This window comes from Bombus vosnesenskii, unplaced genomic scaffold (assembly GCF_011952255.1).
Source record: "Bombus vosnesenskii isolate JDL3184/JDL3185 unplaced genomic scaffold, Bvos_JDL3184-5_v1.1 scf7180000013267, whole genome shotgun sequence".
NCBI lineage: Eukaryota > Metazoa > Arthropoda > Insecta > Hymenoptera > Apidae > Bombus > Bombus vosnesenskii.
The window spans coordinates 5,409,992-5,437,594 of record NW_022882927.1 but is presented as its reverse complement, the minus strand read 5'-3'; the positions used below and the strand labels follow the sequence as shown (position 1 = coordinate 5,437,594).

Sequence of the window (27,603 nt, the reverse complement as noted above, 5' to 3'; positions counted from 1 at the left end):
TGTCGTTTATAGAACACTGTGAAATTAGATTTGGAAGAATCTACTTCTTTAAATAGTATTTAAATTGCGTTATTTAAATACCATTGAAAATTATTAGAATTATCACATTATATCGTGATATTATTATACATAAATTCATAAGAAACAGACAATCGTTAGCTGTGACTAATTTTCGTTTCTTTATTTTCTATTTACTGGAATCTCCACCAAATTCGTTGTCACTGACACCCACTGAAACGTTTATTACCAATGAAAAATCCTGACAGTAGCGATAGAGCAACAGAAAAGGAAGAGTAAAATAAAGAGACGCATCGCATGTATTGCAGTCTGAAATTTAATCTCTTAATTAGTTTGCCTTCTACCTTCTACGCATGCAAAGATATCATTATTCTGAATTTATTGAAGAGATATTTTCGTCATGGAACTGGTTAGATAACGATGATAAGCGTCACGAAGAGGCGAACCAGTTCATGAAATTGATTGCAGTTGTTACATGTCTTCGTAGTATACAGATTTTCCGCGACCTATCCAACCTGACAATGTTAGAAGAATTGAAAAATGTTGCAGATACAATTGTTTGGGATAATTTGACAGTGAACGTCCCTCGGGAAAGAGATTTCTTGAAGATTTTATGGAAAAAGTTTCGAAGAAGACGTTACGAAGAAAATTTGTCCATCTTGAAAGGAGGTGACATCGAAAGAAAATGTTTCATTTGTTTATTACTTTCCTGTTCACAAAAATTTCTATTTCTTTAATTGATTTACGGATTAATTAAGGAACTTTTTTTTATCAAATGTGAAGTAACAGAAATCTGTGTGGATTATAGTGTCTGGTTATGCTGTGACGGGGAATCTGATTGCCATAATGGGACCAAGGTACAGAAAAGTTACTATAGAAATAAATATAGGAAGAACAAAGTACTCGATGTAATGAAATTTGAAGAAGGAGGAATCGCGAACTCTTAAGCTCAGAACTGTTGATTATAATTAATTATTTAATTTTTTTTTTTTACTTTTTAATCGATACGAAATTAATCGATAAGAGAAAATTTATAAGAAAGAACTTACATTTTTTATTGTATATTCTAGTAAGTGTTAGAACGCTTTCAAAATATTAAATTGGTTTATCTTCATGACAGAAGAAACTGTACAATTACGAATTAAATGATCGACACGGACCACTAACGTCGTAGAATGCCAAACCTAAAAATGACCACAACGATCATTCTTTTCCAGCGGCGCTGGAAAAACAACGCTTTTAGCGGCTCTAGCTGGGAAAATTGAACCGGCGGCTGGATCGGTGTCAATAAATGGGCAAATCGTTTCACAAATGATCATGTCGAAGATATCCAGTTACCTGCCACAATTCAATGCTCTGCCAACGTCTCTCACCGTGGAGGAATATTTACTGTTCTCGGTGATTAGTTGCTTTACTTTGATAATTAACGATACTCAACTAAAATTATGAGAAATAAATAAATATTAGTTTGTATTATATAATTAATATTATAAATAATTATATTGCGAATTTAATTATTACATATCCCATATTATCATTTATTATATATTAAATTTATTACATTACAAATAATATTCAGCATTTAATAATAAATGAATAAATATTAATTTTCATCATCTTACTTAAGTGCGCTCATCGTTATTTATACTGAAGATAATTCACGATAAATCAGTTGGTTTGTTCAGTACGCGTTGAAGATGAACGTCAACAGTGTACAAAGGAAATTTTTGTCAATGAAATTATCGACGGAGATGGGCCTGATCGATTGTAGAGACGCGCTGATATCCAATTTGTCTGGTGGACAGAGAAAACGACTTTCCTTGGCTGGTGAATTGATTACCAGGCCAAAGATACTTTTCCTCGACGAGCCGACTACTGGTAAGAGAAAGTTACAGGATATATCGATTTAAGGGTTCGTGAAATAGAGTAGCGTTATGGATGATTATGATATTTTCGAGCGATTGAATATTATTGAAATATAATTGGAAATTTTTAATTCTCAATTATCAATGCTACATTTCTTTATTTTTCTTCTTTTTATTTTGTTAGCATATTTGGAACGTAGAATTTTATACTGTTTTATTTAACGTGGATTTAAAACTGCTTTCTCCTATTTTTCTACTTTTCTGCGTTTTATTTCTTTCTTTTTTTTACTTTTGGATTTCTTCTCGTATTAATTTTCAATGTTTTAATGTAGAAACTTTAATGAAAATTTCCATAATTAAATCCTAGGTTTGGACATATTCTCTGCAAAGCAAGTGGTAGAGGCATTGACGACTATAAGTCACGAATCTATAGTCTTTTGTACCATTCATCAACCAGGAATGGACGTATACAATCTTTTTTCTCATGTGTTATTGCTGTCTGATGGAAAAACGGGTTACTTTGGGACTTTGGAGAACGCTACACAGTTCTTCCTCAGGTAGTTAATTAACGTCTGATAACTTTTATTATCCATGATATTTTCTATTTCAAAAAGAAACAGAAATTATACCGTCAAAAAATTAATACCAACAATCTTTGAAGACAAAAGATAAATCTTTTTCCTATAATCACAGGAATAATTAAATAAATACTATCAAAGTCAAAGTTGCTTCAAATAACTAATTAATTAAAGATGTTCACTTCTGACTGAAATCACTTGAAACATTATTAAATTCTGCTTCCAATAAAATCAAATAACGTTTAAATGAAACTGCATAATATCAAACAAAAAAAAATGTTTCATATATTACATGAAATTTCGAGTAAAATTTGGCTGAAGGGTTAATAAAATTCTAAATGTCGAACAAACACAGTCTAAGCTACGAATACTTGAAATAAATAATTCAACTGAAAATACCATTTTTAATTGAAATTTCCAGAAACATTGTTAGCTTCCAATTTCAATAAAATCAAATAAAGCTCGAATAATGTTATATAAAATTGAATAAAAATTTCTCTGAAATATTATATGAAAAATCGATTAAAATTCATCTGAGATAACACAATTCTAAATGTGGAACAAACACAGTTTAGGTTACGAATGCCCAGTTGGTTTCGACGAGTCTGAGTACTACGTAAAGCTCTTATCTCGGCGAAAAACCGAAACGACCACGACAAATCCGAATCGCGAGGACGCTGGAGCCGAAGAACTTATCGATAAGATATGTCGGGCATTCTCGCGATCTCCTCTCTCGAGGATTCCCAAAATCACCAAGAGCAAAGACCTGGAGATCCAACCGCAGAGGTAATAAAAAATATTTTCGAACGGAAAACAGAAAAAAAGAAGAAAGATGGTTTATTGAAATGTACGAAGAGATCCTTCTGTTGCAATAGAAATAATTTTTAGAAAACCTGGATGCGCGATACAGTTTTCTTGGTTGACGTGGAGGATATGGGTTGAAAGTCGCAGGAAGATCTTTCAAGGATGGATTTCGTGGCTTTCTTATTTCGTGAGTTATTTCAATCGATTTGAACATTAGTAACCAACATTGGTAAACACTAACTCAAGTGTCGAACGAAAGGGAACTAATGGGAAATTTGGGGTGGAAATCACTCGTTGATAAGAATTTTTGTGAAGCGCGTACACTAACGAAAGAAATTTAGAAATTGAGAAAATTTGGAAAGTTTGCGAGATATCGTGAAACTGTCTGTACAAAGAAAATATTCGTTTATGACACGAATTTATCCTTTGTCAGTGCTGTAGTACAATTTTAGGGGATGAAAACGACCTTTGAGAGAAGAAGCGTCAAATTTTCCATTTTGTGGAATGTCTCAAGAGTTCTAGATAAGAAATTTATGTGTTTACTTTTGTTCGTTATTCTGAATAACTGACAATTGATAATGACGACTGCTCATCAAATTCTATCGAGTTTTACGAAAAAAAAGGAAAATTTTTATAATTGAAATTAATCGCAGCTCTCCATGGCGGCGGTGGCCACTTTTTACACGGGGATTAATTCGCACACGCAGGTGGGTGTGCAGAACGCGAGAGGCGCGTTGTACATGATGAGCTCTGAAATTTCGTTCACGGTCGCCTACTCCGTGATTTACGAATTTCCTAGCCAGCTTTTGATTTATCTTCGCGAGGACGGCGTTTATGGCAGCGGCCCCTATTACGTCGCCACGTTCTGCGGTCTGGTAACAGTATGATTTTGCTTTCAACTTTTCTAACCAGGCCTAAGTTCGTGTAACGTTAAAGCAACTAACTTTTAACGCAGCTCAAAATGTTTCTGATCGCAAACATCAAGATTTTGAGAATTTTTATTTACTCGCGTATATCAAGCTTTAAACCAGTATCCTGCTTTAGCTGCATAATTAATTACGTTACAAAAATTATTTTCCTCCGTCCTGGTACGTTTCTGTGATTCGAAGAAATATAGTCAACTCTTTATGATGGTAAACGTGGAACATTGTCACATGAAAACTGACATCGCAGTGTCTTATAATAGTCATAATTAGATGGCGTATTTTCGTACATTTGTGAGAAATTTCAAGATGCAAAAATGCACGTAATATGCTAAGAATAATACTCTTTAAAATATTTGATATTTCAAAGAAGCTTCTATCTCAGTTCCACTTTTCCAATTATATTCGTACAAATGTAAATCTTATAGAATTATGAAGTTGTTATGAGAAGAACAAATATGGAATGTCACAGAATCATTTCAGTCAGTTTTAGCATTTTAAAATTCAATTTAGCTAAAACTACCAGCACTTAACTTCGTCCTCTAAAAATGGAAATTCTTTCTGTTCTATTGTTATCAATTAAAAACATTTTAAAACTGAATCACTAACAGAGAAAAAAATATTTTTCAGATACCAATAGCAGTCCTGAAGGCCATACTCTTCACAACAGTTATATACTTCATCCTAATTACTCAAATCAATTTGTCCAATTTTTTATTTTACTGCTTGACAACATCAGTGGCTGCGATTTGTAGTATAGCGTACGGTCTAGTGTTTTCCATTTGGATCGAGAATGTCGATGTTATTACGTCAATCATGGTACCTATAGACGTGCTCTTCTTATTAACTGCTGGGATGTTCTATAATCTCAGGTATTATATGTTTTAAATAAATACAAATTATAGCTTTGCCGTTAAAAGCCTCGTAAACGACACTGAAACAATATTTGGTATTTATTTTTTGGAAATTATTTAATTAGATAGCTATAACTTCGGTTAATCGGGGGTATATAGTATTTAAAGCCCAAGATTAAAAAAAAAAAAAAAAAAAGGAAGAAAGAAAAATTGAAATTGACGCTTGTAATGCTCAAATTTTGACTGAAACGAAGAAAATACCGCTCAAATTTTATCGGGGTGACAATGAAAATTGAACGGAATAAAAAGCACAATAGAAAATATGAAAAAAAATGAGAAGACATAGAAAACAAAGAAATTGCTTGAAATAAATGGCTGGTACGCTTAAAATTAAATGAGACGAGAGAAATATCACTCAGACATTGTCAATATTGCCTTTAAGAATTAAAAAAAAAAATAAACGACACAATATATTGAGAATAAGCTGGCACAGAAACGAAAGAAAATAAAGAAACAATTTCTTAAACGACAATACACATTTTTAAATTTTGAGAATATAATGGCTCAAAATTAAATAGAATAAAGAGAGAATGGCATTCAAATTTTGTACATAAGATTTATATCTTTTATTTAACTTTCTTATTTAAAGTATATTGGAGAAACGTTATTCAAAAATGTAAAATCTACTCGAGTGCAATGTTCGAATTTAACTAGACCATAAATATTTTAGAAGCAGATCGGAAATGAGCTGTATTTTCTTCACGGGTCAACAGGCTATAAAAGTAATGGGTGTTTGACGGTTTCAGGTCGCTGCCCAAATATCTGACGTGTTTTAAATATTTCTCGATATTCTTTTACCTGAACGAAGCTCTTTCCATAATTTACTGGTCACGAATAGAGGACATTGGTGAGCACAATGATTTCTTAAATAGATTGCACCAACTTCTAGCGATATCTCGAGTACCCGTCGAACAATCAATCGCAAACGTAGAAGATCAGTTTTGAAAATTTTCTTGAAAGAACGTATCTGAAGTCAGAGATATCGATCTGATGAAAATTTAATTCAGTTTTTCACGTGGTTCAGTAAAAACCTTAATCCAACTCCAATATCAGTTCTACCTTTTTCTGTCTTTTTTTTTTACATTTTGGTTGAATATAAATTTTAGCTTCACTAAAATAAAAGTATTTAATCGTAAAATTAATGGATTTTAGAATTCTTACAAATGATTCCAACATATTAATTAAATAAACTCTGAATTAAAGAATAAACGTAAGATATTAGTTGAACGAACTTTAAACGAGTTAATAAAGTTTCTCAACAAGATGAATGTTGTAAAATCAAAATCATTATGCGACTGCGTTTTCCTTCGACAGATCGGAAATCTAGTAATTTATTTGGACAACTAATTACTTTCGGATAAATCGATTGAAATTTCGATTCGGAAAAAATTTAATATATGTAATTTACCTTACAACGATTTAAATATAATTAATTATTAATTTGTCTTTTAGAATGTTTAGCATCCAGTGACTTTCCTTGTCTACGAAATGGAGAACAAGTGCTATCTGAATATGGATTCGAGAAGACAAATCTCATCTGGGATTTCAGTGGTCTTCTATCCTTAACAATCGCAATGAATATTCTTGGATACTTTGGTCTACAAAGGAGAAGGAAAATTAGAACATTTTTGTGAATAACAATTCCACCATTCGTTTACATAACATAATTTATAACGAGCATATAATACATATCAACTTACTTAAAGTTACTCGTATAACTTAATATTATCTTTGTATTCCCTAAATATCTATTGATATTAGCGTTAATATCAAGAATCTGTGAATTGTTAATTTCATGAGATCAAAGGTGATTACGTCGATCGATCCGAGATAACAAAATATTTAAGTTTACAAATTGAAAAACAACGGTAGCAAGGAAACATTTGTGCATTGATTTTCTTTTATTTAGATTTTTTTTTTAGAAAGAAAAGTCGTAAAATGAATGACGTTGTAGATTAACTTAATTAACAACTGGAAATTAACTTAATAGACAGGTTCTTTGCGACTTCTGTGTCTGATCACCAGAAAACCAGCGAAATGGCAAATCCCAAAAATGACCAAGAGGCCGATTATATCCATGGTGTAATGGTTTGGTGAGTAGCCGTACTTCTCCAAAACTTCTCGTCCGCTGGAGACACACGGCTCTTCCGGATCCGGCGAACAGTCTTTGACATGAAAGATTCTTATGTAAAAAGCGTGGAAGAACGTTTGCTGATTTTATTTATATTCTGCAATTTTATTTCACAATTTTTAATTCGATATTGTATTATACTTTTCATTAAAAAAGAAAGAAAATAAAATAAAGAAGACTTTACAGTCCGACTAAAGATTGAAAGAAGTTAGAAAGGACTTCAAACTTGCATCGAAGATAAAGAAAACTAGAAACCTAACAACTTTTATTTCAAGTATTTTCTCGCATGAAAGATACAATTTGCGAAAAGCAATTTAAAATAATGAAACACTTTCTTCCTGTTTAATTTCCTTAGAACGTATAACGATGCATGTAATGGAATAAAATATGAAGACAAATGTGATCAAGTTCAACAGATGATTACGTACTTATGTGATCGATTAGAGGCCATTGCGTCAAGGAAACCGCCTCTAAGCCATAATAGAACTGGGATAGATATTTGAGCCACGCGATACCAGGCGCTAGATAGCTGAAAAATATTTGTAAGAGAACGCATCGAACCTATACACGCTCGTTTTAATTAAACTTATATCTATATATATTCTTGATCGCCGTGAGTGTATTTTTCAAATATTTTAGGAACTTAGAAACAAGCTATTTTAAACTGCGTGTTGTTGAATGTGGAATTTAATTTTCTACTGGCGAATGAGCATTCGACCATGAGTACGTTAAATTTAATCGAAGCTTGTAATCGTTCTCCTCACCCGAGATGCAAATAAATTCCGCAGAACATCAGGCCAAGGAAGTCCAACGGCACAGAAAATAGGGAGGCTGTGTTTACCGATTGGAACGACGCCGATAGAAATAAACCTGTCGAGAAATCAGACGGTTCTTGTGTGTTTCTACTTAAAATATCCACCTTTGCACGCTCGTAGAAGCCAATAAATTGAGATAATTTAATAAAAAATGCAATACTCTCGTTGTTGAATAATTTCGGCGATTCTTTGACGCTACTGAGACATTCTACTGTTCCATAGTTAATTTATAAAACTACAGTGAATCAAAGATTATCTTTACCATACTTTTACGTAGAGTGCTGATTTTTATATAATTTCATGTATTTGTGAACAAAAACTAAGATTTGACGATAAGGGAATGGAACATAGAAGTTTGTTCCATCTGATAAAAATTATACAGAGTATTCCGTTCTGAACATTTTATATATTTTTATGTACTGTATGCAATTTGTAGAAAAAATGTAGAAAAATCGGCGATCTACCTTCAATTATGTAATAAATATAATTAATAATTTTCTCTTTGCCTGTCTGTGTCTCTGGGACTTACAACAATTTCAGTTATACTGTTTTAGTAACAAAAAATATATGGTATTCTTATAATAGTTGGGAATTTTTGTTTTCTTCTGTCTTATTTTTTCTACTGGGAAGATCCTCACCAAGAGCGGAGGCTGAAACGGCGCAGACAACTACAGGCAGCGCAAAGTAAACGAATCCTAAAAGTCCACCCTTCAGCCCCGTGATTGCGAATATGAAAGCCGCGTACAGCAATGGCTGTATTATCGCCCCGGGTATCTGAAAATTTCCACAGAATCCACTATATCCGTACGTTGAAACTGGAGATTGGATTTCGCGCTATTCATCCAGAAATGTAATATATCTCGAAAGCATAAAAACCAGTATACAATTAAATAATAGCCAGAGTGCGATCGCTTCGAAACCTTATTTTCCTTGGGTCAGAAAAATTTCCAACGACAATGAAACGAGATAAAAACGTTTTTTACTAATCCAATAATTCAACAAATATCTTGATGTTAATGTTACTAATTAGCATAATCATTACTTTAAATGTTCTACCTTTTAATTAATAAGAATACCTTCACCAAAAGTAGGTGGACACAAAAGTTTCAATGTCTGCAACAAAATCTTCTACATATCATTTCCTTAAATTTCATCTGTGTGTATTTCGTTGTTAGGAAAAATGTACTTTCACATCTATTAATATTCTATACAGAGATTGTAACAAGATTAGATACAATCTTCGGTGCTGGTAAAGGACTTATTAATAATCAACTTATCTCACCAGGACGATAACCTTGCTCATGTAATACGGCGTCGGGTCATATAGTCCACTGGCGATGTCGCGCAGTAGAAGCGGCAGTTCTCGCGGGAATGTGTAGAAAACAGCATAATTGAACGTGAATACAGTTTCGACGACCACCAAGTAGAGGAGACCTTGCATATTCTGTATGCCACCCTGATTCAACGCTTGTCCCGTGATGTTCATATACGGCAACGCTATCAGCAATCCTATAAACTTTAGACGTGCGTTTGTCGATTTTTGGATTATTTGGAGTTTAATGAAATTTAGGAAAAGTGGGAAACCGAATAGAAGGCGGATGATTGGTTGGAGCAAAATTGAGCCAGAGACACAGTGGAGTCGACAAGAACATTGATTACATTAGAATTTATGGCAATTTATATAATTTGAGAATATTATATTTTAAAAATACCAGAAAGGATAGTAAATTCTGCTTTTTTGGGGGAACATTTGGAGGCTATTGATCGATGCTAAATTGCAAAGTATCAGGAGAGACTCAGAGTTCAGTGTTGGAAATCGAAAGTTATAGTAACTATGACAAGAAAAAAGTTAATTACACTGGAATCGTGACTCGAGAAGTGTAACAAATTATAGCGAACGAGGAGAAATGCAAGCACATAACTTTCACTCGAAGGAAACAGACAGCCCGTGCAATATCACCGAACAATAAAACCGATACAGTTAAGGACTTGGGAATGCGCTTGTGTAGCAGACTCGCTTGGAAGCATCGCACTCGGTAAAAGGTAGAAGAAATTGGAAACAAAAGAAGAAACATGGGATACCTAGCAGGAAGTATATTGCAATTCAAAACTATAAATGCGAAAAACGAACTTCTAATCTACGAAGTACAACAATTGTGAGACCAATCTGAACTTATAGGATTGAGCTCTAGGGTACAGCAGCTAACAGCCGCATCAAGAAGATCGAAGCATTACAATCAAGCACTTTATGGACAATAGTCCATGCTCCATGGTACATTAGAAATTAAGAGCTCAGAAAAGACATGGAGATAGAACCGGTTTCGAAAGTAATCGCAAACCATGTTAAAAGAAAACAGGCTATCTAACCGTCCAATTACTTTAGCAAATAATCTACACAGCCAGCCTATCCTGAGGAGACGATTAAAAAGTACCCAAACGATTTCACAATCTAACATTAAGAAGCGATATGAATCGCAAATATTTACATGGTGTTAGTACAGTTAAGGTATATAAAATTATCGAATGTCTTCGGTAAAAATTGGAATTTCGAAAAAAGAAAGCATAAAAAGAGAAAGTTATGGAATATCGAGTACAAAAGTTTATTAGAAATGAGGAAAGTTTCAAAGAAGATCAAGACAATTTAATTTACCTAGAAGAATGCTAAATTATATGGACTAGAAGGTATTCTAAATTTCAACTTAGTAAAATTGTGCATATAATCATCAAGATATAATAATTGTAAAAAGATTTAATTGAAAATAGGATTCAAGGAATTACAATAATCTATCTTGATCGAACATTATAAAGTTGCAGGATCTCGGTAAAAGAAAAAAAATGCAAAATCAAATTCCTTCGAATTCCTTTTCGTAAACCTAGTATCGAAAATCGAAATTCAATAATATAAATTGATTGGAAAAAAAGAAGAAACCAGAGATAATATAAATTAACTGAAAGGATAAAAGAGGAAAATTACGTATACGTGAAACATTGTGTGAATGCAACATTCGTCTCTAACCATTTGACTTCGAACTATCTTATCTCGCAACTTTTCCCTTCAAATTTCCCGACAACTTGGAATTTAATCCACGACCATCCGAAACTCTGAAACATATGAAACAATGACCGTGTGGCTACGATACGGGAACGATTAAAGCACAAAGGAGGAGAAACAAGGCGAAAGGGGATCAGACAGCTTATCGTGGTCAAAGGAAAAGCTTGTTGCAGGACAGAGTCCAATGTCTCACCATGTACGTTGCGAATCGCAAGAGAAGAGAGGCTGAGTTCCTCTTGTAATCGACGTAAGTTCGCCACGTGAGCCAGCGAAGCTGCGTCAGTGTACGTGCTTTTTTGAAATCTTTCGGAGACAAGGAGATCTGTGAGAATATTGCTGGTAGCTCACCGGAATCCATGAAGCAGGAGTAGTCGATCAGTTTCGACATCTTCTGGCTGTGTTTCGATTTCTCGTACTGATCGCAGATCCAATTTACCTATGCAGGATCATCGAGTTTGTCTAGAAAGTTCTGTTTCCGTTTCTCTTTTCTTTGTTCTTTTTTTTTCTTTTGTTAACACGTTGACAAAATTTTATATATTTGATATACTTAATACATATTTTACCCCACGAGTTTTATATATTTCGCCCTGAGAGCCACAAAGATTGAAATACACTACGCTATAACATTTAATTTTTAGCTAAATATCATGTTTGTCAAAATCATTCACGTCGTTCAAAATTCTTCAAAAGATTTTGTTTACGGTACCTTTCTATAACTTTCAGCTTCCCTGCCACGGACGATGGATAGTTGAGAAACGAAGAACTCAGCGCTGTTGAAAGTTGGAGGACAACGTAGGTCCAAGCTGAAAGTTGCGTTCCATTTTTGTGAAATAGTGTGTATTGGTTGAATGGCAAGGAGTTTGAATTCTTTGGAATCTTGTATACATGAATATAAATTTGTAAATCTTGTGTAAAAATATTATAGAACGATAATGTAAATAATAATATAAAATAGAATTACAAATAAACCTTATTTATCTCAAAATCTGATTAAAAATGAAATGAGGCGTTGAGCCGGTGTCTAAATAAATAAATAAATAATCAAACCTATCGAAGAATTTCATAGCGTCGATAGAAGAACCTTGAAAAGCGACCCTGCCGCTGGAAAGTAGCAGAACTTCATGGAAGATGTCTAACAAACCGGAAGCAGGTTGATGCAACGTGCATATGACTATCCTTCCGCTGGCAGCGACGTCCCTCAACGTCTTCACCACAGTCATCGCCCCATAACTATCCAACCCTGTAGTTGGCTCGTCGCAGAAGAGAATGCTCGGTTCAGTGAGCAACTAGAAAGATTTTCTACTCTATGTGTATCTCATATGAAAGAAATTACGGGTCAAAATAAATGAATATTGTCATTATTATAATATCTCATAAGATATATATTTTTATAAATAGAACGACAAAATTTATCGGTATTTAAAATTTCAATCAAGTCAATGACCGAAAACATGTGTAATTAAAACACGAATTATCAAAAATAGTTAAAAAGCTTGAAAAATTCATTTGTCTATATATGTTTTTATTTAAGAAAAATGTTTCAAGATCTTACTTGAACAGCCAGGGTGACGCGTTTCCTCTCTCCGCCAGAAAGGGCAGATAATTTTGTGGTGATACATTTTCCTAGTCCAAGTTCACCAAGCAGCATCATTATGCGTTGCCTTCTGACGTTGGCCCTCAGCCTCCTGTCCATTTTCATGCACGCCTTGATCAAATCAAGAACAATCGCCAAGTTTTAATGGCTGCGGAACCCAATCATTCGACGTTTAAGCGAATTACACGACGTCGACGGTCAGATGCGCATTGGAAAAGCGTTTTCAGCGAAAGTTTGAAATGAGATTCGGTTTCGCTTAAACGCGAAATAAGCCTTTGAAGAGTAGTTCTTTTGATGAAAGATACGAGATTGATTTTTAACAGATTTCAGATTGCATGCTTGAAACTCAGCGTCGTATTATTGGGGTGAGATTATAAATTATGATGGACATGGAAATCGTACCGCGTATAAAAATTACGAAGATCGTGAATAATATGGAGATTAGGGAAGTTAAAGTAAAATTAATAGAATAAGAACCACAACAATCACGCAAGTCGTAATAAAGATAAAAGTCACGCAAATCAGAGAATAGAGAAACATGGAAATTATGAAAACCATAAGAAACATAAAAATCGTGTAAATCACAATACAAATAGTAAAAGTCATAAATATCGTGAAAGATGTAAAAAATAAAAACCATGAATGTCATAGTACAAATACGAATCATATAGCATCACAAAAAGGACAAGAAACGTTTATACATAGATGGAAAATTAGTAACTTGAAAATTGGAAAGTTAAAAATATGAAATTACGTAAACGTGTGCAGTCTACACGCACAATTTTGTGTCACATATTAAATAATATTTTTTCTAAGTAAATAATTAACAAAAAATAATTTTTCTTATAGATTATGAAGAAATCAGCTCTGAAAGGCTTAGATTACAATTTGATATCTAACGATGATAAGCCATCCCCAATAAATATTTTCAATCAAACATCGGACAAAGTGTAAAAGCAGGTGTTTCACAAAGAAATCACCGTTCCATTATGTTTCATTCGATTTAAGAATTGATCTATCGAAACACAGAACTCCTTCTCGTTACACAAGAATGATAATCTGTACTGATATCAGTCGGTTTATCGATCTCGATTACGAGCTTGACAAACTGATGGCGAATAAAAGGCAATTATTTAAAACCGCCAACTGCCAATCGACGCGAGTTTATCGAACGATTATCCTGCTCACTGTACCGTGAACTGCCCCATAAACTTTTACTAGCTACTGGGTAACCATTATTCGATCGGTGTTAGTAGAGATCGATTGCCGCCGTCCATTGAAACGAGTATGATTAATCAAGAACGATTCATGATATCTATCATCGACGATAAAATATATCCAACAAATGCTTTCAACGACGTTATGATAGTTATAATATATCCACCAGTTTTCATTTCGTTTCTTGGTACGTTCATAAATTTCTTGTGGCGAGGAAGATCTATATAATTTAAGGAATAAGAATTCGGGGAGCCAATGGAAAAATTTATTTTGCGTTTGCATATGTAGATTATTGAAAAATAAATTTATATTTTTATCTGGTGGACCGATATTTATTTGTTATTAAGTCATATTAGGAAAAAAGCTTTTTTTCATTTTATAATTCTATAGTTTTATGGTTCTGTAACTCTGTAAGTCCATAATCGTTTAATTCTAAAATACCAAAATCCTGTAACTTTGAAAAATGTGACTGATTAATAGAGATAATAAGAAACATCGTAAAACTCTAAATTTTAGACATTTTTGGGAGGAAATAGAGACTTGATTGAATATAGAAAGATTGAAGTAAATTAAAGCAATGTAATTGAACGAACCATGAATTCCATGTGCTCTAGGATTGTCAGCGATTCGATGGCCAGGTCCATTTGTGGAACGAATCCAGATATCCTTATCATCTGGTCGGTATCGATAGGCTTGCCATTTAACAGAACGTCACCTGTCGCTTCTCCTATCGATTAAAAATGCACGCTGATCAGTGATCTGCTCGTTTTGATTTCAAAAATAGTAAAAGGGCAGAGGATATTTCTCTTTTTATTTCTATCTATATCAGCAAAAATATATTTAAATGTAAATCATCTACGAACTGTTCAAACTATAGCTTCAAAGAAAAGAGAAGAAATTTTCTGCAACGAAGGTCTAGAAATTTTGTAATGTTATATTATTGATTTTATTAATATAGTTATTGTAATATATAAAAGATTGATTATGTTTCCCTGATAAAGTTAGAAATCGAATTATGCAAAATATAAAACAATATCAAAATTGAACTGTTAAGGTAACACTAGAAACAGATTGTGTCTTTAGAACACATCTGATCAGATTAGATTCTTCTATTACCTTAATAAATTATTTTGTCAAAAATCTATCAAAATAAAGAAAATCACTATTGCTATCGTTAATTATCAGGCCATCTCGAATTAATAATGAAAATTAACAGAAGTCTAAGTATTAACAGAACAGTTATAAGTATAATATACATATAAGCACGCCAAAGAACATGATTTGAAACTTTTGCCGTATTTTTTCATATAGGTACCTATCATTTCGATCTTCTTTGACACAAATTTCATTTATTGGTAGTTCTACCATTAACAATACCGTTTCGTTCTGATCGTGGTGGATTAAATTGTGAAAAATGGAGGAAGATAAACTTATGAACCTTTCACACGGCGGCTGATCGTCGCGAGTAACGTAGTTTTCCCAGCGCCGCTGCAAAAACGACAAGTTCTTTTCAGTGAGGGAGAAGAACGTTCCATCCCCGCGTTGGGAACAATTAACCCCGGAATACTAAGCACTCGTAATTTTCGTCAGCCATGCTCTGAACATCCAATTTTATTTCCGTCTCTGCCTTCCTTCTCACGGTGCAGACTGTAATATTAAACGCATCAGCAAACTGTTCTTCAAGCCGGGGATAAAGAGGGTAGAAACGAACGTTAAAATCTTAATATGGCAAGTTTAACGGCAGCAACATCTGTAATCCGTAAATTTTACATGTGAAGATATGCTGCTAACAACGAGCTGATTAAAAATTTAATGATCCGTAAAGTTTACTAATGATCACACAGTTAAGAGGATAGTAAACAACTTTTTTATGGGGCTGGACGTTTTATTGGGTTGCATAGGTTGGATAAAGTTTCAGGCGAGTGCGTTAACGCTAAAGCTGGCAATCTTCAATGTACAGGGTGTATCGTAACTTGTGGTATCCACTTCAAGAGTTGACAGGGGGCATGAAAGAAGTTCATGTGAACATGTGTTCTGTCTTACTCTGTTTCAAATATATAGTCATCTTTGTGTAAGTCAATAATCCATACAGTGTTTATCTTCACAGCAGATGCTACCCTCGGTTTGTATTGTTTGACATACACCTGGAATTGTTGAAAGATTGCGAAATTCTCTGATACAACAACAACAAGCTTACATACAAACCGCGAATCGTAGCTATAGCCTTCTGTGAAGATTGGAGTTAGGTTGAAAGCTTGAGGTAACTTTGGCACAAGGTCAGATGTAGCACATGTTCGAGCGAACTTTTTCCATTGTTTTTGTGTCTGTCTACGACTGAAGTAGGTCTCACGTGTTATAATACACCCTGTATAATTATCTAAATATTAATCGTAACAAATAACGAAATAATATTAATACATAATAGTTTATTGGGCAACAAATTCGTATGGATTTGGAAAAATGTTATACAAATCATTGGAACTTAAAAATACTCCTATGTGAATGAAGGTACGTACATATCTGTAGAGTTACTTCTTGATTAGATAGATCTTTTCACATTTTGTTAAATAAGTGTGAACAAATTGTGACTCAACCTAATATATCATACATAGATACAATGTTAGAGCAGTGAAATGAAAATAAAAATAAGTATACGTAACTGCACAGGTGGTGAAGTTGAAAAAATGGATAAAGAAGAAGGAGAAGTCGAAAATGAATCGCAAATGTAAATGATATTTCCATTTGAAAATGATCTGCAGAACATGTGACGAGAATTGAATGTCCTATCAGTATGTCTGTAGTTATCTGTATATCTTATATTCGCCATATACCGGTGTTTTTATGTAAATTAATAATTTGTAATTTATTTAGTATTCCAGGGTTCCAAGAAATTTCACGATGATTACCTTGGTCCCATAATCGCCATCAACATTCCTGAATTAACTATACCACTGACTAGAAGTAAATCAGAGAATTAATACTTTTTGGATTATAAAAGCACCAGAGAATATAGTTGCGGATTATATATATTCAGTATTATTTCCTTGATCTTTTTAGTAGAAGTTATACCTCCATTGAGCAGTCGAATGAATTCAGTGTGCTGCAGACCGAAAATTGCTCGAAGACTACCGCCATTGACCTTCCTCTCAACCGTATATGAAATGTTCCTCCAAGTCAGACACAAATCTTTTCGTATACTCGACTGCAATGTTGGATATCCCAGACTGCGTGTCATCTGGAAAAATAGATCAATCCCAATTATATTTATATAATCAATATATATTCTTCTTTAGGTATTTTTTCAATTATCGATGCGTTACTTTGCTCATTTTCACTGTTTGTTAGAAAAAAATCTAATTATTAATAAAATTGAACGAATAAAAATACGAATGAAATCCATTGCAATGAAAAATGTTCTCCAAAAGTTTTCCTAAATACACAGAAGCTGTTTAATAGATCTAACATTCTGCTCTCCTTTCTTAAAAAAATTGATTTACCAAAATTATTACCAACATTTTCAGATAACCGTCTCGAATTGGAAACCATGAATCGAAAATTTGAAATCCCGAGCGTAGTTAGGAAAATCCAGGAAACTAGCAAAAACCGAACGAACGAAGGGATAGAAACGAAATCGATGTAACGTTCATTCAACTTCCAATGCGATTTTCGTGTTTAGAAAATGGATATCGCTGGCGTGTTCGAAATGATCAATCGTAATTATTCGAAATTACAACGAATCGGAGGGTATGGAATGCGAGAAAATCGTCGATGAAGAAGATATAAATAGTTTCTTAGAGTGATGAGCTTGTGGTTATTCAAGGATCGTCGTTACAAGTAATGAACCTTTCCACTAACAGCGTCTCATTAAAGTGCCTATAGGTCAGATTCGATTACATAAAACACATGTCCAGCTTGTGTGTCGTCATATCGAACTAGCTAGCTGTTATTCATACTTATATAAGTTTGTACAATCGTACTTATTGTTAGATGTTCCCTACATAAATTCAGAAGAAACGTACATAAAGTAAAGCCCGGCTATTACTTTGACAGGGAAAGAACAGATACAAATATCCAGACTCTGTGGTCTATTAGTCACCCCAACGTTAAACATTCGCATCTTATCAAAAAAGCAGGCTTCTAAATTAAAATAAACTGAAGTAAAATATACAGTGGCCTGCGAATTGCGGTATAAAAGAAAATAACTTGAAAATGAAGAATAAAATGTATTTAAATACAACAACTTGTTTTCGTAAGAGAATTGCCTCTGAAAGTGTATCGAGCATGCGTGTATAATTTCTAATTGTAAGCAATAAATTGGTAGACCTTGGTAGCATCTCTCATTAATAAACATTTTCTCCTGTTCGCTACTACTTCTGTTTACCTCGCATTGATAAGATAATAGATTCTACAGAAAGAGATGAAAGAGTAAAATCCGCTTCGATATTTGGTACATTTCCGAAACCAATTTTCTTGTAAACAGTGCGTTATTTTAGGAAATTGTGTTCATCGCGTCTGATTTATTTATGGAGAATCGCGTTCTAAAGGAAAGGATTAAATGGATTATGTACTGGATGGAGTAAGTGAATGTGTGAACAGTTTAACATGCTCCTGCGTTGGTTAATCAAAGGACCTAACCCTTTGAGTGTTAACCGACGCTACTAGCACCACGGTGATAACGTGAAAATTATTTCCTGCATTACTTTAAGCGATAAAAAATAGAAAAGAAGGAAGAAGACCATCGTGTAAATAAATTTACGAACATTCCACACCTTTTCCTTTCTCAACTAAAATCCTTGGTCTTAAAAAGTGTCGGACTGCAAAGAGTTAATTAACGATCACTAATTAAATCATTTAGATTCTAGAACGAAGAAAAGAACACTCTGACAATACGGTTATCATTTATTTATCCATCGAATTAAACCTCATTTCAAGGTATACGTATACTCACTCTAACCGTATCGTAGAAAATCATCCCGCTGAATCACTATAACAAATAGATCCACAGGCATCCATCGATTCACTCACGAAGTATCCACTGTATGTATACTGACCAACAAACCCATAAAATACTCAAACCTAACGTAACCACAAACTCCATCAACAATTCCAATTAATTTAAAGCTCAATAGATTGTGAAAACCATCATTACATATCGCCTTCACACAGAAAGAAGAAATTGCAAGAATCACTCATCTTAAATAATCTCCTACTATTATTGAAACAGTGTTGCATATAATATAACTTGAAATATTATCGTTTTAATGTAATGTACAACGCTTCTTGTTAAGTTCACCAGCAACGAAGGTTATAAGTGTATGCTGGTTTTTATGGGAAGGTATGGAATACCGAGGAAGATGTGTAGAGTAACGTGTATGTACGTGGGTCTGGTTATGGCGTTTCGGTTGACTGTAGAGAAGCTGGTTGGATTGTGGTAACCAGAGGCGAATGTTGTTCGCGACAACACGATACTATCGCGAGTGGTTTTGTGGAGGAATAGGCGAGCGTGTTGTCTTATATGCAACGGAAGGCCGTTACACAACGAGAACTATGATACGACAAACTCACTGGTGGAAACAGTGACAGGATTACGCGACGGAAAGGAGCTTTAACGCATTCCGCAGCGGATTGGCGGATCTTGCGTTGAGTTAAAAGCTGCTTTTCATGGGGTGTGTTGGATGGTTAATGGCTCTCTTATTTATACACGCTCTATTTTTTTCTCATATTCAGAAGATTGGTATAACGTGACGCTGTGTCGCGGCGAAAATTTCAAATGCTAGTACTAAACGTGGAGTAGTACGTTTCATGTTCTTTTCTTTTGAAAATCAAAAATGATAATTGTCAAGGTAGAATATTTTTCGCGAATTAAAAATAATTTTTGTTACAATTAAAAATAACAGCGAGTAAAATAATATTACTTCCTTTCTTGTAAATGATAATTGGTGAGGTAAAATTCCCTGTTGAATAGATTAAGAACAATAATTGATGGGAATTTTTAAAAATCTGTTATTACAAAAGTTCTAAGGTTTTCAAAGATATAAAATGGTAGTGTATCAAATAGTAATGTTTTCTTTCTGTAAATTAGAAATAACATTTGGTGAAGTTGATTTGGGTCTTCTTGTAAATTAAAAATGGGTGTTGATAGTATAGTTCTATATACAAATTTATTTCTAGTATAGTTTCAAATACAAATTATAATTATTAATTACGTATAGTAATAAGAAAATCATATTATTGATAAATAGATTAAGCTGATCTATAATTTATCTACATCAAAGAAATATCACCCTAACTTGTCTTTATGAATATAAATTCAACAAGATCATTTTATGTAGATTCTGGATCACGAACGAATAAATTATAATAAGAAATAATTGGAAGCTTTTATGTCGCTATTTTGTTATATTGTAGAACATTTTAAATTATTTTCTTAACATCGTTCGTTGATTGTAATTCACAACAAGGCTTTATTCACTGTGAAACGATATTATAATGATTTATAGACAGCAAGTCTGAAAATGAGGAGTTGATGCATACGGTTGTATATTTAATGAAGCTACGTTGCAGTTTGTTTATTTATACATGTGAACCCGACATATCGTTGTTTACATATTTATATGTGTATCTAAAAAGAGAAAAGTTTGCAGAAATGTTAAAATACACTGAACGGTTTAATGAAGCAATCTGTTGGACGAGTATTGATTCCATATCTGATAAACGTTTCAATTTTTAGTTGGTAAGAGCCCTCCCATTTGTGCGTTCGACCAGCGTGCATATATTTGATTTGCTTGCAAGCTACGCTGATCAAATTCATATATTGAAGATTGAAAAATTCCGATTTTACAAATACTATATTTTTTTAAAATTCATTTTGAAATTTATAATTATCGACACTCTACTTTGAAATTTGCTTCAGGATGTACGATTATTTCTGTTATTTCTTTGCAATGAATACGAAAGTAAAATGAAAGCAAGTCGTTTGTTTCCTAAAGGGTTGAAAAATAATCAGGTAAATTAAACGGTGACAAAATTGAGAAATTTGAAAAGTTATTTCATATTTCATTCGCGAAATACAAATTTCCCAATAAAAGAAGAAACTTCTGTAAACGATTTTATGTATAGAATAAAAAACGAATCAAAATATGAAACATACACGTGGATAAACTAATGTTTCAACTTCCTGCATGTATGTATCTGTGTAGTAATAAAAAATATTTCAAATAAAATACTGTCATGAGGTAAAAGCGTCCTGTCTGTGAAAACGTCTGTTAACGTCCGCGTGATTAACAGTTTTGAGTGCTATTTGGTTTTATGATATCGAATGTCAAAGATATCGTGAATTGCACACGTCAGTCCTGAATAGTTAACGAGAGAAGAAACAAATGAATCGATTCTTTTACTTAATAATTCTGCGATGCTTTATTCTTCTTTTTATCCTTCGTAATATGATTATTCGCAGTGTGCCTTGTTTTTTATCTTCCCTAGTATTTGATTATTCCTATACGTTCAAAATTTTTGTGAATTAGTCATACTACCTTCAAATAATATCGTATAAATATCAATCTCTTCGCTCATAACTCTGTCCCACACAATAAGAATAATTGTAAAATTTCGAACTATAAATCAGCCCTTTCAAACTTCTCTCGGATTTCTCTTTAAAAAGGGAAAAACAGAAGTAGCACCATCAATTGTGAAGATCGATCGAAATTGTAAATCGACCCTTTCAATTTCTTGTTCTTGCATGCTCAGTAATTTATCGTTTTCACGATTTAAATATCTCTATAAACCCGCAACAATCATGCAGTAACCACTGTTACTAAGCACAACCACCCTCTTTCTCACTCTTTCCTCTAAAACACAAAAAGACAAAAACAAAAGTAACACGTTGGATTCCAAGAATCAGTGAAAAATACGAATGAATCTTCTCAAAATTATCTTCAGCCTTTCTTTCGCCGTTCTCTTAAAGAGGCTTGTTAAATTCTTTGTAAGAAGACGTTCTTGAAAAGAAGTGAACGAAAGTAATAGCCCGGATTGCAGGAATCTACCGAAATTACAAATCAATCTCTTGCAACCCCTTTCCATCCTTCCTTCCACATTTTACTTTAAGAGAGAAAAAAGAAACAAGACTTAAACCCCAAGACCTGATCGAATCTACGAACCAACTTTTCCAAACCTTTCTCACCAATTCTTTCGCCCTCTTCCTTAAAACGAAGCAAGAAGAACAGCATGGAGGCGCGAGGATCGATGAAAACAATGATCGCGCGATCGAAAAACGACAGGGCAGAAACGTAGATGAAGGAAAGTCCAAAATCGGCGGAGAAACGACCGCAATCGCAATAAAACGATGGAAATATTGGAATCGGCGCAATATGATTCCGCGACGGATCGCGAAATGAAACGAAACAATGTTTGCGTTGCGCGGAACTCTCTTCCACCCTCTATCATCCCCATCTCCCTTGCCCTTTCTATCCATCCCCTATTCGTTCCTGGCTCACCTCGTCTCGGTCTCTGTTTCTCGTTCGCCGCTTTCATCCCGGCTGGGAATCGAGGATTTGTTAATATCGAGCGCCTAGCTAGTACCGTGCCAAAATGGCTGACGTTTAGTCATCCCTTAGTTCCGATTTAACTGAACGTACAACCGCGCTGGGTAATTCCACGAAAGCGAATCATTAATTCTTAATCATTAATTCTTTTAGTATAGTACAGGCGATAATTCGTTTGTTATGTCATTCGACCTGTTTTAACGGCTCTCGAAATCGTGTTGAAAAGAGGGGGGGGGGGTGGAAAAAGACAATTTTTCAAGATTTCAAGGTCCTCTAAGAGAATTTAGTCGTAGGAATTTTTTCATTTTTAGGCATTTTTTCGCATTGGACGCTGCGCGTCGTAAATCTTCCAATCGCACAAATCGTGGATGGGGGTTGAAAGAGGAAATCTTTGAAGATTGCAGATTCTGTAGCGTGATTTAGAGGTTGGCTAGTTGTAACGATCTCTGTGAGATATTTTGGTCTCGTTTACGATCTACCGGTATTCGTGTAATTTATTAGACTTATCGAATGTTAAGTTTCGTAATGTGGAATACTTTAGCTTCTTTTGGATCCATGATATTTGGCCACTATATTCGCGTTTATTGGATATTTGGAAATCTACAATGCGATGAAACTCGATTTATTAGGACTGTTTTGCTCAAAAGAATGTTTACTAGCTTATTTTGATCCACGTCCTTTTTCCGATTATATTCTTGAGCAGATAGAATTTACTTATGCGGAATATAGATTTTTATTGGAAATAAATTAGTGTTAAATTAGTGGCAACAAATTAATTAATTCGACTATATATGAACACTATGATAAAATATGAACACTTCACAAATTACCGAAACTGTTATCCCCTTGACAGGAACATATACGTACAAACTATAGAAAGAAATGAAAAATAAACAATTAAATAATAAGAAAAGATATAATATTAAAATATTTAAATCTAACACATGTCCACTTACAAATTACCAAAACTGTTATTATTATCGAGAAACAGTGTCGTTGAAATCTGTGTCGGTGATGTTAATAGGACCCGAAAAATATCTCGTAAATGCTAAAAGAGAAAAATATACGAAGCTAATAATCAACAATCATAAACCTTCGAGTTTCTATAAAATCGACAAAACGTAGTTATTGAAAAGGTTTCCAAAAAACGAGGAAACCCACCGATGGAATCTGATGATCGAAAGAATCGCTAAAAATAAAAAAGAACTTGGCGCGTGGCAATCAGTCTTTACATAATATTCGCGTAGACGTCGGTAAAACAACTGACTGTGTTAAACCAGCGTTTAAACAAATGAACGAGCGAAACGTCACCTAATCGCGACGTGAGTTGACAGGCGTGCGTTTCTCTATCGTGGAATTCGGTTGAGATTCATTAAGTCGCCTACCAAACGAGCAATCAATTTCCATTAGAAACTTCGACGCCAGTTATAAAGTCAAAATCAGACGAAGATGTGTTCGAATTCGACCACTGTGTGTTTAAAGAGACGAGAGACGACACAGAACTGATCCCCGGAAGAAACAGGCGCTCTGTTTTCATTGATTAAGGCGTAAGTTAATGCGATCGAAAATAAGAAGACCGACGCCGCAGCCACCGCTGTGAAAACTTTTGCTTGGCAACGATGCACTCCGCTTTCCGTGGAAGATTCTCTACGGACAGGAATATCACCGGAATGAGAGAACAATGAAGGAGAATGAAAGAACAGGACAGAGTAGGGATACATAAGTTTGCTAAGACGGTTAATCGTTTGTCGAGTTTTACTTGTTTTATGGATTTGATTAGAAACGATGACGATCGATCGAGCGTGTGAAAGACGATTACACGTTATCGAGCGTGTTTTTGATATTGGAGGGTTTCAAGTGAAAATATATTTCATTTGTATTTAAATTCACGCGTATATGTAATGTAGATACATATCTCCATTTTAAAGTAAAATAAGTTTTAAGTCTAAATTAGCTTTGTTGAGTCAGAGATTATATTCTACGTATATGTGTATTTGATACAAAGATCATATTTAAAGATCTCTAGCGTTTAAAACCATAATTTCATCTACTGACGATGATTATAAAAATAAAATTCGGATTTAGTTAAAGAATATTGTGTACTCTTATACAAACACAAAAACAAGTATCTTTTTCACTAACTCTTACATCAGACTAATACGCAACTGTAACACATAACCTAACTTTATCTATACTGAGAAATACAACTTTGTTATTTTAAAATGCGTTAATCTGTATTATCACGAAAATACACGAGATAATGAAATAAAGATTTGTTTGCCATTCTCATATAAAACACGTAAAAATTGAGATACATCAAAGCATTTGTGTTCCATACAATAAACATTTCTCCACAAAAATAACAAATAACAATCCAAATTAGTTGGACTCTGGTCCTAGAGAATCAAGCAAAAATCGTCCATCGATCTTGTTCATGGACATATGGGAGGTAATCGAAAAAGCGAGGAGAAGCGAAGAGGATATGGATCGTTTCATCGAATACACGTCAGAAAACGATAGATTGCAGATGATCCTGGACAATACATCTATCGCCTGCATCGGCAATTTGTATTTTTACGTTGGCGATTATGATAAAATAGATAAATTACTTAATTCTATGGAAAAACTGAATTAATATTGCCGCCAAATAAGAGTCACGACAGCCATCTCGCGGAAATTCTACCGAATCTGCACGACGTGGTGTTCCACTTCGCAGTAGTGTATGGTTTCTACTAGAATCTTCACCACTTGCTATACTTTGAAATTTTAACAGAGAACAATGCAGCGAGTTATTACTACGTTTTCTCGAAATATGGCTTCATTGAGGTACAAAAGAATGTTTTCCATAGGGATGGTTAATGTTAATTATGTAGATTTTCTTTCTCTGCGTAGATTAAATAGACCCCGGCTTCTTTATAGTATTTGCACACAACGTAGTTAAAGGCAACGTACGTTGCATTTTAACTCTTTTTTTAAATGTATCTGCAATAATCGAAATAAATCATTCGTTCAGTTAATTAAGATATATGTTTTTTGTAAACTATATAAGTTTGTAGAGAATTATTGACTTTTTGGTATATGTACTTAACTTATGTAATAGTCTGTAATAGGTTGTGTTCTTATAAAATATTGTTTATAATATTTTTGTAATATTGTTTTCATTGTTCTGTATTTATTTTTATTTATAGTATTTGTGATTGAAGCGTAGAATGGTCTGAATCGATGTTCTTTATTCAGCTGTTTATTTGTATTGCTGATATAAATGGACAATGTGTATTTTTAACACTTGCTGCTATGTCACAGCTTTTTTTAGCACCAGCAATCATTAGGAGACTAATTAAGATTCAATCATTCGATTATTACAGCCAAGTAAAAATGATTGGTGAACGTGGATCTGGAGCTGGTAAAGGAGGTGGTGGTGGTGGAAGCATCCGCGATGCTGGTGGAGCTTTTGGAAAAATGGAAGCAGCTCATGAAGATCAATATTTCTATAATCTGGTTAGTTACTCCCATTTCTCTGCACTAATTGAATTCTTATGGTGTTCATAAAGTTGCTAGAAGATTTAATTCCATTGTGTTTCCATATATCATAATCTATAATGATTTGCTTAGAAATATCAATATTTTGATTCTAGCAAAAGCAACAAATTCAAAAGCTGAAAGAGGACCTTCACGATGAGATCTCTTTCCATGAGGAACAAATCAAACGCCATCAAGAAGCCATAAACCGTCACAAAAAAAGAATCACAGATATGGATGATAAATAAACTAATTCATCTTACATCAATATATCTGCATACTTTCTAAGAATGATGCTGCTCTTTCTAATGATGTAACTGTTATATTATTACTAATAGCAATTATAGTAGACATTTATGTCAGTACTTTTTTTTAAATATTATACACAAATATAATATAGAATAATATATACATATATATATATTGAATAAAAGCTCTAAACTAATTATTTTCTTGTACTTGTGTAAAAGCTCTTATTTATATGTCTCAAGAAACATTAATATCAATACGATTATATCGATCATATTTCGATAACGTTTGCATTCAAATGTTTCATTGTTCGTGACAGAAAGTCGCAAAATTTCTGTTTCAATTTATGAAAGAATTTTTTTCGGAAAATTGATGATATTATAAATTATTGAAGACAATGTTTCGATATATTTTACAAAGATTATCGCCTGAAAGCTGGTAAATATGACATTTAAAAATTTTGTGTATTAAACCATCTCGATTATTTTTATTGGTTATATTAATTTTATCGGAATCATACGACAGTTTCAATAGTTCCAGATATTTCACAAGGAGATACAGTGATTCTAATAAAAACAAAACTTCGAACAACGATATTGCATACGAAGCTGAATATTATTACAGACAGGTAATAATTTTCAGTATATAAAGTAATCACGATCAAGAAATGTTTGTTTGCTTACTTCCCAGGATAAAGAATTGTTAGAAATGTTAAAACAAAAAATGCAAGAGGAAGTGAAATGCATGCAAGACGAGGTGACATCAATGCGTAATAAAATTGAAGAATATAATCGTACGATCAATGAAAATCTTCGATTTTTAAAAGGTCTCGAGAAAGATTTATCGGCTAGCGATAAGAAATAGCTTTATTGTGATAGTTCTCTCCGAAAATGTGAAACACATTGTAATTAGTTACTAATGATACTTATTAATGTTGAAAATACATATTCAAGAAGCAAGAAAGTTTAATGCAGGCTTAAATCTTTATATCTTATGATTAAAAAATGGTTGGTTGACAAATACGGTAGTTCTTTCTTGAATCTTTATTTTATGAATTATTACCACTATGTGAAACGAATATGAACTCGTTTAAAGATGGAACTCACCATTATGGCGTTCTTGTACAATTTTCCCGCTCATTATTTTCTCGTCTCCATCAATATTCTTTACTCCTTATGCCAGTTTAGCTAAACACGAGGGACGAAAAAAGGTTAGAGATCAAATTTTTACCATCTTTGTTAATTCTATCTTATTTCTAATTTTTAACTATCTATGTGTTAAGTTGAGTAATAAGTTTGTTTAGTTTTTAGTGTTATATTATAAAAATGTTATGTATATTAAACGCAGTGAACGAACATATCACAAGTAATACGAATAGTATTC

General features: G+C 33.5%; 4 protein-coding genes across 11 annotated transcripts; 3 read left to right on the top strand and 1 right to left on the bottom strand.

Moving 5' to 3' along the window:
• Nucleotides 1–460: 460 nt before the first annotated feature.
• On the top strand, nucleotides 461–6,807 carry LOC117230772 (protein brown-like). 2 transcript variants are annotated; one of them, XM_033488537.1, is made up of 11 exons: nucleotides 461–687; nucleotides 827–875; nucleotides 1,236–1,416; nucleotides 1,704–1,896; nucleotides 2,251–2,440; nucleotides 3,032–3,247; nucleotides 3,350–3,452; nucleotides 3,919–4,140; nucleotides 4,819–5,060; nucleotides 5,849–5,949; nucleotides 6,555–6,736. In XM_033488537.1, exons 1-11 carry the CDS (start codon nucleotides 471–473, stop codon nucleotides 6,734–6,736), a joined length of 1,896 nt encoding a protein of 631 aa, XP_033344428.1. In that variant the 5' UTR covers nucleotides 461–470. The 2 variants fall into 2 exon arrangements, with proteins under 2 accessions (XP_033344428.1, XP_033344427.1); XM_033488536.1 differs by having other exon boundaries at nucleotides 471–687; nucleotides 3,919–4,146; nucleotides 6,555–6,807.
• LOC117230771 (protein scarlet-like) lies at nucleotides 6,744–27,433 on the bottom strand. Of its 7 annotated transcripts, none has more exons than XM_033488532.1 (14): nucleotides 27,327–27,433; nucleotides 16,982–17,147; nucleotides 16,819–16,867; nucleotides 15,351–15,400; nucleotides 14,506–14,639; nucleotides 12,653–12,805; nucleotides 12,148–12,386; nucleotides 11,807–11,903; nucleotides 11,294–11,536; nucleotides 9,331–9,564; nucleotides 8,687–8,822; nucleotides 7,998–8,103; nucleotides 7,662–7,762; nucleotides 6,744–7,267 (listed from the first exon to the last, which is right to left on the bottom strand). In XM_033488532.1, the coding sequence occupies exons 1-14, from the start codon at nucleotides 27,327–27,329 to the stop codon at nucleotides 7,086–7,088; spliced, it is 1,893 nt and encodes a 630-aa protein (XP_033344423.1). In that variant the 5' UTR covers nucleotides 27,330–27,433; the 3' UTR covers nucleotides 6,744–7,085. The 7 variants fall into 7 exon arrangements, with proteins under 7 accessions (XP_033344423.1, XP_033344420.1, XP_033344424.1 ...); XM_033488529.1 differs by lacking the exon at nucleotides 27,327–27,433 and adding an exon at nucleotides 18,861–19,417; XM_033488533.1 differs by lacking the exon at nucleotides 27,327–27,433 and adding an exon at nucleotides 19,259–19,416.
• Nucleotides 25,136–26,404, top strand: LOC117230773 (ATPase inhibitor mai-2, mitochondrial-like). Its single transcript, XM_033488538.1, has 3 exons — nucleotides 25,136–25,278; nucleotides 25,818–25,950; nucleotides 26,088–26,404. Exons 1-3 carry the CDS (start codon nucleotides 25,232–25,234, stop codon nucleotides 26,217–26,219), a joined length of 312 nt encoding a protein of 103 aa, XP_033344429.1. The 5' UTR covers nucleotides 25,136–25,231; the 3' UTR covers nucleotides 26,220–26,404.
• LOC117230774 lies at nucleotides 26,473–27,189 on the top strand. Its single transcript, XM_033488539.1, has 3 exons — nucleotides 26,473–26,658; nucleotides 26,755–26,848; nucleotides 26,911–27,189. Exons 1-3 carry the CDS (start codon nucleotides 26,618–26,620, stop codon nucleotides 27,082–27,084), a joined length of 309 nt encoding a protein of 102 aa, XP_033344430.1. The 5' UTR covers nucleotides 26,473–26,617; the 3' UTR covers nucleotides 27,085–27,189.
• Nucleotides 27,434–27,603: the final 170 nt, after the last annotated feature.